The sequence below is a fragment of the Oncorhynchus keta genome, chromosome 1, assembly GCF_023373465.1.
Source record: "Oncorhynchus keta strain PuntledgeMale-10-30-2019 chromosome 1, Oket_V2, whole genome shotgun sequence".
Taxonomy (NCBI): domain Eukaryota; kingdom Metazoa; phylum Chordata; class Actinopteri; order Salmoniformes; family Salmonidae; genus Oncorhynchus; species Oncorhynchus keta.
The window spans coordinates 41,543,742-41,555,410 of NC_068421.1; the positions used below are offsets into that span (position 1 = coordinate 41,543,742).

General features: G+C 44.8%; 1 protein-coding gene across 1 annotated transcript; it reads right to left on the bottom strand.

Annotated features, from left to right (window-relative positions):
* Positions 1-1,899: 1,899 nt before the first annotated feature.
* On the bottom strand, positions 1,900-9,745 carry LOC118385514 (uncharacterized). Its single transcript, XM_035772721.2, has 2 exons — positions 9,337-9,745; positions 1,900-3,488 (listed from the first exon to the last, which is right to left on the bottom strand). Exon 2 carries the CDS (start codon positions 3,449-3,451, stop codon positions 2,138-2,140), a length of 1,314 nt encoding a protein of 437 aa, XP_035628614.1. The 5' UTR covers positions 3,452-3,488; positions 9,337-9,745; the 3' UTR covers positions 1,900-2,137.
* Positions 9,746-11,669: the final 1,924 nt, after the last annotated feature.

Here is an 11,669-nt window from a genome sequence, read left to right on the forward strand (position 1 = left end):
CTGTATCAGATTTGAAATGCCTTGTTGAGCAGTATTTGAAGTATGTGAAAAAGCTTTTCCCTGAAAACAATATTACATCAAAGCAACATTATTTGATTCATGGTCCATCTCAGATTAAATTATTGGTTCCAATGGTCAAAATACGGTGCATTCGGAAAGTATTCAGACCCCTTCACTTTTTCCACATTTTGTTACGTTACAGACTTTTTAAAATGGCTAAAATTATATATTTTTTTACTTACAATATCCTATTATGACAAAGTGAAAACAGGTTGTTAGAATATATATATTTTTTACAAATAAAGAACAGAAGTATTACATAAGTATTCAGACCCTTTGCTATGAGACTCAAAATTGAGCTCAGGTGCATCCTGTTTCCATTTATCATCCTTGAGATGTTTCCACAACTTGGAGTCCACCTGTGGTAAATGATTTGGAAAGGCTCACACCTGTCTATATAATGTCCCACAGTTGACAGTGCATGTCAGAGCAAAAACCAAGCCATGAGGTCGAAGGAATTGTCCGTAGCACTCCGAGACAGGCTTGTTTCAGCAGCATTGAAGGTCCCCAAGAACACAGTGGCCTCCGTCATTCTTACATGGAAGAAGTTTGGAACTACCAAGACTCTTCCTAGAGCTGTCCGCCCGGCCAAACTGAGCAATTGGGGGAGAAGGGAGGTCACCAAGAACCTAATGGTCACTTTGACAGAGCTCCAGAGTTCCTCTGGGGACATGGGAGAACCTTCCAGAAAGACAACCATCTCTGCAGCACTCCACCAATCAGTGCTTTATGGTAAAATGGCCAGAGGGAAGCCACTCCTCAGTAAAAGGCACATGATAGCACTTTTGGAGTATGCCCAATGCCACCTGAAGGACCCTCATACCATGAGAAACAAGATTCTCTGGTCTGATGAAACCAAGATTGAACTTTTTGGCCTGAATGCCAAGCATCACGTCTGGAGGAAACCTTGCACCATCCCAACGTGAAGCATGATGTTGGCAGCATCATGCCGTGGGGATGTTTTTCAGCAGCAGGGACTGGGAGACTTGTCAGGATTGGGGGAAAGATTAACTGAGCAAAGTACAAAGAGATCCTTCATGAAAACCTGCTCGGGACCCCAGACTGGGGCGAAGGTTTGTCCTTCCAACAAGACAAAAAAAAACAGTTTTTGCTTTGTCATTATGGGGTATTCTGTGTTGATTGATAAGGGGAAGAAAACGATTTAATCCATTTTAGAATAAGGCTGTAACATAAAATGTGGAAAAAGTGAAGGGGTCTGAATACTTTCCAAATGCACTGTTTGTGTATGACGGTCCTCAATGGTGAATTTCAGAAATTTATGAAAGTCTTTGATAAAACATAATCAAATGTTTGAATGTTGTCAGAATGCTAGACGGGTCACAATACCCTATTTTTTTCCAATGAGCGAGAGTTGGGACCAATGTCAGAGGTGAAGAATATGCAATATCTGCAAGCAAAAGTGAGGGATTTCCTTGGGTCTGGTTCTTAAAAAACAAGAGAAACAATCCTGATTTAAATATCATCAAAATTGACGGCATTACATGATAACTTGTTGATTGCATAGCTGTGCTAGTTTCACATGAAGTACCTAGAATTCGATCTAACATCTAAATTAGACAACTCAAGACCAATTTTCTTAAAACAAGCTGAATAATCGAATACATACAGTGCTTGGTAAAAATGACTTCCAGTATCTTATGCAGTACATACGAGTTTATCATCAAGTCAGACTAAGCATCACTTCAAAAATGTTGAGTAAGGTAAGTCACAGCAGGTGTCTGAACTTTTTCCATTCAACAACATCAAATAATTCAGCACCTCTGACGAATGTGGCGTCTGTAAATCTCTATTGTGCAGATTCATGACTGGATTAGACAATTTTCCTTTTCTCACAACAGCATTATATTTATTTCCTGATAAGAGGCACAACCAATGACGGTACTTTGGGCTATGGTGAATGGGATATCTTAAGAAAAGTCTAATTGCTGCCAGTCACGTTGCACAGTGAGGTTTATGATTTAGCAATCAGATATCATGCAATGAATCAGCTTTAAACACCTAAATGAAGAACTGAAGAGAAACCATGATTAGATGTAGAGACACTAGACGAGAGAGTTTACTGTTTCTGGGAGGGCAGGTTCATTTTTCTGAGGGAGTGTGCTACCTTTCTGATCATTTGTGGGGCGAACCTCAACAGTCCCTCATCCCTGACAAAGTCTCTGCTTTTCAGCTTGGCGTTCTTCCGCCGGCGGATATGATATAGCCTGCCGAGATGGGAAGACACTTCTACTGTCCGGCTGTTCTGCCTCTTCACGCCATGCACTGAGATCTCAAACACAGTCCTGGGGTTGATGATCAGCTTCCCCGTTTTGTAGTGGGATTTGAGAATGGGTTCTCGCAGGACATGCAGAAGGAAGTTAATGCCAGGAATGGTGGCCCACTCTGACAAGTTGAATCTGCTGCTTTTGTCAGTCTTCTCGATTGGGAAAACATTGTTTTCAAAGTAGAAGTTGGCCTTGTTGCCGTATTTGATCTCCAGAGTGCTCAGGAGCTCCCCCCAGGTGTTGTTGTCCACGGGGAGGATGATCTCATCAGGGTCATGGAGGAGGAGATACTTAGTCTGGTACATGTTCCTGTACAGACAGTCGTTGAGCGCAGGGATCTGGCCATAGTAGTGCAGGTCACCGGGCGACTTGATGGCAAGCCAGCTGGAGGACACCTTGATGTGGGTGTCAATTGGCCAGGGAACTACTTCCACCAGACCAACTTCGTCTTTATAGTAATACAGTACCTCCTCCATGTCACGGCTGCAGTTGGTCTTATAGACCACCACCCTCTGGGCCCCCAGCAGGCGATACATCTCCATGGCCTGCACAAACTGCAGCACGTTGTTGTACCCCCCGAACATGGTAGAGAGGCACACAGTGAAGTTGACAGGAAAGCTGGACTCCCTTGGTACCCTGTTCAAGATTGGGACAAAGGTGACGTGCTCAGGATCAAAGTCCTCAGACACCAAGCCAGCGTGTGTGGGCTCACAGTCCTCCGGGATGTCACACAGGAAGTCCCCCGTGCCGTAAGGGAACCCGAAGTGGGAATTGTGGATAGTCCGCTTGGCCAAAGAGGTGAACAGACGGTCTTGGCAGCAGAGTAAGCAGTGATGGATGGTCTTTTCTGGTCGCCACACGATGGAGATGAGACGAAGGCTCATGTTATGGGTCCGGTGCTCAAAGAAAGCATTCAGCACAAATGTTTTGGACCCTTGGATCGGGATGAAGGGGTCAGTGCTCAAATTTGGAAAGCAGGTGTCCATTTCCCAGTCCTTCCTCCTAAACAATTGCTCTACAGACCATTTCTGAGTAATAAAAATGATACATCCCATGGTGAACAGAGTCAAACCAAGAAATATCTTCATCAAATTCTTCTTTGTCATGGTTATGAGGGGCTGATGAGGGTCTCTCTGAAGAAAGCTGCAGAACACAAATAGCAATACCACCTTTCAGTTTTCCTGTACAATAAACACAAATATAAATATTTTGATGTCAAGGGTCAGAAAGCAGTGTGCAAACAAAAAAAAATATTTAAAGACGCAATATGAGATTTCAACGTCAAAAATGGATGTACCAATGAATTATATATAACTCAGCAAAAAAAGAAACATCCTTTTTCAGGACCCTGTCTTTCAACGATATTTTGATTTTTACGAATTAACTTCACAGATCCTCATTGTAAAGGGTTTAAACACTATTTCCCATGCTTCTTCAATGACCCATAAACATTGGGGCGGCAGGGTAGCCTAGTGGTTAGAGCGTTGGTCTAGTAACCGGAAGGTTGCAAGTTCAAACCCCCGAGCTGACAAGGTACAAATCTGTCGTTCTGCCCCTGAACAGGCAAGTTGACGGCCTAGGAACAGTGAGTCAGTATTCTTAACTGACTTGCCTAGTTAAATAAAGGTAAAATTAAAAAAATAAAAGAACAATGAAGGCCACAGTTATGAAAACTTAGGACACTAAAGAGGCCTGTCTATGGACTCTGAAAAACACCAAAAGAAAGATGCCCAGGGTCCCTGCTCATCTGTGTGAACGTGCCTTAGGCATGCTGCAAGGAGGCATGAGGACTGGAGATGTGGCCAGGTCAATAAATTGCCATGTCTGTACTGAGACGCCTAAGACAGAGCTCCAGGGAGACAGGACGGACAGCTGATCGTCCTCGCAGTGGCAAACCACGTGTAACAACACCTGCACAGGATCGGTACAACCGAACATGGCAACAACCAACAACAACTGCCGAGTTACACCAGGAACACATAATCCCTCCATCAGTGCCCAGACTGTGTAAAAAATATATAATAATATATAATATATTTATATATTTTTTAAATTACCGATTTCCGTAGCTGTTTACATACCATCACAGTCAGAACGCATTGAATGAGCTGTAATCCGCCATAAGCAAACAAGAAAACGCTCACCCAGAGGCGGCTCCTAGTAGCCGGGGACTTCAATGCAGGGAAACATATCCATTTTACCAAATTTCTATCAGCATGTTACATGTGCAACTAGAAGGAGAAGAAAAAAAAAACTCTGGACCACCTTTACTCCATAACACAGAGACGCCTACAAGCTGTCCCTCACCCTTCATTTGGCAAATCTGACCATAATTCTATCCTCCTGATTCCTGCTTCCAAGCAAAAATTAAAGCAGGAAGCACCAGTGACGAGATCAATAAAAAAGTGGTCAGACGAAGCAGATGCTAAACTACAGGACTGTTTTACTAGCACAGACTGGAATATGTTCCGGGATTCATCCGAAGGCATTGAGGAGAACACCACATCAGTCTTTGGCTTCATCAAAAAGTGCATTGATGACGTCGACCCCACAGTGACCGTATACCCCAACCAGAAGCCATGGATTACAGGCAACATCCGCACTGAGCTAAAGGCTAGAGCTGCCGCTTTCAAGGAGCGGGACTCTATCCCGCAAGCTTATAAGACATCCCACTATGCCCTCCGACGAACCATCAAACAGGCAAAGCATCAATACAGGACTAAGATCAAATCGTACTACACCGGTTCTGACGCTCTTCAGATGTGGCAGGACTTGCAAACCATTACAGACTACAAAGGGAAGCACAGCTGAGAGCTGACACGAGTCTACCGGACAAGCTGAACTGTTTAGAGGCAAATGGCACTGACACATGCACGAGAGCGCCAGCTGTTCTGGAAGACTGTGATCACGGTCTCCGCAGCCGATATAAGTAAGACCTTTAAACAGGTCAACATTCATTTACAAGGCCGCAGGGCCAGACGGATTACCAGGACGTGTACTGTGAGCATGCGCTGACCAACTGGCAAGTGTCTTCACTGACATTTTCAACCTCTCCCTGTCCAAGTCTGTAATACCAACATGTTTTAAGCAGACCATAATGGTGCCTGTGTCCAAGAACACAAAGGTAACCTGCCTAAATGACTACCGACCCGTAGCACTCACGTCTGCAGTCATGAAGTGTTTTGAAAGGCTGGTCATGGCTCACATCAACACCATTGTCCCAGAAACCCTAGACCCATTCCAATTTGCATACAGCCACAACAGATCGACAGATGATGCAATCTTGATTGCACTCTACACTGCCCATTCCCACCTGGACAAAAGGAACACCTATGTGAGAATGCTATTCATTGACGACAGCTCAGCATTCAACACCATAGTGCCCTCAAAGCTCATCAATAAGCTAAGGACCCTGGGACTAAACACCTCCCTCTGCGACTGAGCCCTGGACTTCCTGACAGGCTGCCCCCAGGTGGTAAGTGTAGGTAACAACATATCCACCACACGCACCCTCAGGGGTGCACGGCCAGGTACGACTCCAACACCATCATTAAGTTTGCCGATGACACAACAGTCGTAGGCCTGATCACCGACAACGACGAGACAGCCTTTAGGGAGGAGGTCAGAGACCTGGCCATGTGGTGCCAGGACAACAACCTCTCCCTCAACGTGATCAAGAAAAAGGAGATGATTGTGGACTACTGGAAAGAGGACCGAGCACACCCCCATTCTCATCGAAGGGGCTGCAGTGGAGCAGGTTGAGAGCTTCAAGTTCCTTGGTGTCCACATCACCAACAAACAAACAAACAAACAAACATGGTCCAATAACACCAAGACAGTCATGAAGAGGGCACGACAAAACCTATTCCCCCTCAGTAGACTGAAAATATTTGGCATGTGTCCTCAGATCCTCAAAAGGTTCTACAGCTGCACCTTCGAGAGCTTCCTGACTGGTTGAATCACTGCCTGGTATGGCAACTGCTCACCCTCTGACCGCAAGGCACTACAGAGGGTATTGCGAACGGCCCAGTACATCACTAGGGCGAAGCTCCCTGCCATCCAGGACCTCTATACCAGGCGGTGTCAGACCCTAAAATTTGTCAAAGACTCCGCCACCCTAGTCAGACTGTTCTCTCTGCTACCGCATGGCAAGAGGTACCGGAGCGCCAAGTCTAGGTCCAAGAGGCTTCTAAACAGCTTCTACCCCCAAGCCATAAGACTCCTGAACACCTAATTGCTACCCAGACTATTTGCATTGCTCCCCCCTTTTACACTGCTGCTACTCTCTGTTATCATTCATGCATTATCACTTTAATGACTACCTTCATGTACATATTACCTGAACTAACCGGTGCCACCACACATTGATCCTTTACCGGTACCCCCCCCTGTATATAGTCTCGCTATTGTTATTTTACTGCTGCTTTTTAATTAACTTGTTCCTTTAATTTCTTATTCCTATCTGTATCTTTTAAAATTGCATTGTTGGTTAGGGGCTCGTAAGTAAGCATTTCACTGTACTGTTGTATTTGGCGCATGTGACTAATAAAATTTGAATTCCACTAATGGTCTGTATGAAGCCAAACGTAGCAGCTGCTCATCAATTATTTCAGCAAAAGGAATAAATGGTTAAAAAAAGTAAGGCCCGCGTCCATAGAGACACATACCACCTCTACTGGTAGTACTGCTACTACCAGCAGTACTACACCCGCATCTGTCGACGACACAAGTTGTTCTGCTTCCACGAGCACATCCAATGCTAGCATCAGTAATTCTAAATTTGTTGTTAGTCCAGCTAGCATGGAAACTGACAGTTGGCTCTGATGCAGCCGAAGAGCTACTGCCCCCTTACCTGGGAAAAGACCTTACAACAGACAGGGACGTTGGACCATCGAAGAGGCGGAAATATGATAAGAACTACATTGATTTGGGGTTCACATATTTTGGGAGTAGTGCCTTTCCTCAGCAAGAGTGTGTTATATGTGCATGAAACCTTCACTCTTACGAAGACATTTCGAAACAAAACATGGCCATTTGAAAAATAAGCAAAGGCAGTTTTTGAGCGAAAATTTAGACGACTTTCGAGTAGTAAGACATGTATAAAAGCAACAGATACCATTAATAAGGAGCTAGAAGCGTCTTATATGGTGAGCTACAGAGTGGCTTGGACAAGCCCATACTATTGTGTAGGACTTAATTCTGCCGCAGATACGGCTGGGACAATGCTGGGGGAAAAGGCCCCAAAAACTATACAGACAATGCCTTCAAACAACACTGTTTCACAACGCATCAGTGACATGGCAGGAGATGTTTTGAAACAATTACTGCTTTGCATACAAGCCAGTGAATTCTATGCGTTACAGTTGGATGAGTCAACAGACGTGGCGGGCTCGGCACAGCTCCTGGTATATGTCCTTTATGTTTAGGGGGAGTTGTAACATGCGTGCAAGCAGTTGCTCCCGACAACTTGGGTACACTGCAGCATCCACCGAGAGGCTCTTGCTGCCTAAGGACTGCCTGACATCTTGAAAGACGTTGTGGACACTACACTACAGTTGTTAAAGAAAAGCCCCTGAACTTGTGTATTTTCTGCACTATGCAATAATATGGGCAGCGACCATGTAACACTTTTACAACATAAGAAATGCGCTGGTTATCAAGGGGCAAAGTACTGACACGTTTTCTTTACTGACCATCATTTTCACTTGTCTGATCGATTGCATGATGACTAGTTTCTCACACGACTGGCCTACCTGAATTATCTGAAGCTAGGACTCTAGGGACCCCCCGCAACTATATTCAATGTGCGGGACAAAATTGAGGCTATGATTAAGAAGTTGGAGCTCTACTCTGTCTGCATTAACAAAAACAACACACAGGTCATTCCATCATTGTATGATTTTTTTGTGTGCAAATGAACTGAAACTTACAGACCATGTCAAATGTGATATAGCGAAGCACCTGAGTGAGTTGGGTGCGCAATTACGCAGGTACTTTCCCGAAAAGAATGACACAAACAACTGGATTCGTTATCCCTTTCATGCCCTGCCTCCAGTCCACTGACCGATATCTTAACAAGAGAGCCTCATCGAAATTGCAACAAGCGGTTCTGTGAAAATTGAATTTAATCAGAAGCCACTGACAGATTTCTGGATTGGGCTGCACACAGAGTATCCTGCCTTGGTAAATCCACTGTTAAGACACTGATGCGCTTTGCAACCACATACCTATGTGAGAGTGGATTCTTGGCCCTCACTAGCATGAAAACTAAATACAGGCACAGACTGTGTGGGAAATTATTTATAACAGACTCTCTCCAATACAACCCAACATTGCAGAGTTATGTGCATCCTTTCAAGCACACCCTTCTCATTAACCTATGGTGAGTCATTCATAATTTTCAATTAACAAATAAAGTTTTATATGTAAATTAAGAGCAACATCATTGATTATTATTATTTGTGCCCTGGTCGTATAAGAGCTTTGTCACTTCCCACGAGCTGGGTTGTGACAAACTCACACACATTCGTATGTTTAATAAATGTATCTATTGTGTGTGTGTGTTGCAGGCTGACAATGATGGCAAAAAAACTACATTTGAGAGTGGTTGACCCTGGTGCTAGAGGGGGTACGCAGCTGGAGGTTGAATGTTTGAGGTGGTACGGGACTATAAAACATTTGGGAATCACTGAGCTAGAGCAAGATAAGCTAAAAATAAAACGAGGGAACAGCTTGTAGTTGGCCGTCAAAATTGGACTAATAGATAATGACATCTGAATGGGAACTTGCCTGCTCACCAATTTGACAAATAAGACGTGCAAATAAGACAGTCGTTCAAGTTCAGCATAGCTAACTAGCTAGCAAAGCGATTCACATGTCTTCCTAGCTAATCAAATGATAAGGTACAGTAATGAACCATGGTAGTTTGAGATTCGACAGACATTCAGACCTTCAAACTTCAATAGCTCACGAACGATTTGTGCTTACATACCTTAAATTAGGCTCTTTATGGCGGTAAAAAGTGTACAGCGTTACACAGGTCTTATTTTTCCGATTCCAACCCGTTTCATAATTACATGGTAACTTAAAAGGCAGCCTGATGCAGTCAACGTAACTAGTTAGGGATCATCAACAAACTGCATAATCACAATATTCAAATGTAAAATGTGACTTAGCAACCTCATTTCAACGGTCCATTATTCCTGACACAGAGAGGCAAGTTGAATTTATAAATAATTTAAAGTTCAATAGCTCTTTGACCATGTGACCTAGACACCTCAAACCAACTTTGGAATATTATTATATATATTTTTTGATTAACCTTTATTTAACAAGGCAAGCCAGTTAAGAACAAATTCTTATTTTACAATTATATGCCAAACCCGGACGATGCTGGGCCAATTGTGCGCCACCCTATGGGACTCCCAATCAAGGCCGGATGTGATGCAGCCTATTCACAGGATAGAGACACATATCACACACCCTTTGGTTTGCTGAGAAATGGTTTAATGGTATTTTATCTTACTTCATTAGTTACATTTTGTACTTAGAATTTTAATAAATCTTTGATCACATGACCTAGGCACCTTAAGCCAACTTTTTTTGTTCAAAGGTTACGGACACACATTGCACACCCTTTGGTTTTCCCATAAAGCAGTTACACGATTAATATAAATATATGAGACTTTAAAATATAATTATCTCTTCAACCATGTAACTTAGCAGTCTCATGTCAACTGTCCATTATTCCTTATATATCTATGTGTGTGTGTATATACACTGGGAACACTAAAATAACACATCCTAGATCTGCATGAATGAAATATTCTTATTAAATACTTTATAATTTACATAGTTGAATGTGCTGACAACAAAATCAAACAAAAATTATCAATGGAATTCAAATTTATCAACCCATGGAGGTCTGGATTTGGAGTCACACTCAAAATTAAAGTGGAAAACCACACTACAGGCTGATCCAACTTTGATGTAATGTCCTTAAAACAAGTCAAAATGAGGCTCAGTAGTGTGTGTGGCCTCCACGTGCCTGTATGACCTCCCTACAACGCCTGGGCATGCTCCTGCTGAGGTGGCGGATGGTCTCCTGAGGGATCTCCTCCCAGACCTGGACTAAAGCATCCGCCAACTCCTGGACAGTCTGTGGTGCAACGTGGCGTTGGTGGATGGAGCGAGACATGATGTCCCAGATGTGCTCAATTGGATTCAGGTCTGGGGAACAGGCGGGCCAGTCCATAGCATCAATGCCTTCCTCTTGCAGGAACTGCTGACACACTCCAGCCACATAAGGTCTAGCATTGTCTTGCATTAGGAGGAACCCAGGGCCAACCACACCAGCATATGGTCTCACAAGGGGTCAGACGATCTCATCTTGGTACCTAATTGCAGTCAGGCTACCTCTGGCGAGCACATGGAGGGCTGTGCGGCCCTCCAAAGAAATGCCACCCCACACCATGATTGACCCACCGCCAAACCGGTCATGCTAGAGGATGTTGCAGGCAGCAGAACGTTCTCCACGGCGTCCTCAGACTCAGTGTGAGTCTGTATGAAGCAGTCAGAGCTGTCAGCCTGCATGGAGCTGCCAGAGCTGTCAGTCTGCAAGGAGCGGTCAGTCTGCATAGAGCAGCTAGATCCGCCAGTCAGCCATGATCTTCTAGATCTGCCAGTCAACCAGATTCTTCCAGATCTGCCAGTCAACCAGTCTCTTCCAGATCTGCCAGTCAACCAGTCTCTTTCAGATCTGCCAGTCAACCAGTCTCTTCCAGATCTGCCAGTCAACCAGTCTTTTCCAGCTCTGCCAGTCAACCAGTCTCTTCCAGATCTGCTAGTCAACCAGAATCTTCCAGATCCGCCAGCCAGCCAGGATCTACCGGAGCCTACTACCTGCCTGAGCTTCATCTCAGTACTGGGCTTCCTCTCAGTACTGGGCTTCCTCTCAGTGCTGGGCTTCCTCTCAGTGCTGGGCTTTCTCTCAGTTCCGGGCTGCCCCTCAGTTCCGGGCTGCCCCTCAGTCCCGAGCTGCCCCTCAGTCCCGAGCTGCACCTCAGTCCCGAGCTGCCCCAGTCCCGAGCTGCCCCTCAGTCCCGAGCTGCCCCTCAGTCCCGAGCTGCCCCTCAGTCCCGAGATGCCCCTCAGTCACGAGCTGCTCCTCAGTTCTGTGGGGTTCTGGGTGAGGACTATTAGGCCATGGTCGGCGGCGAGGGTGGATTATCCCAGGACGCGAAGGGGAGGAACTATGACTTTAATGGAGTGGGGTCCACGTCCCGAGCCGGAACCGCCAAATCGATCCCGATGTTCACAGATTTT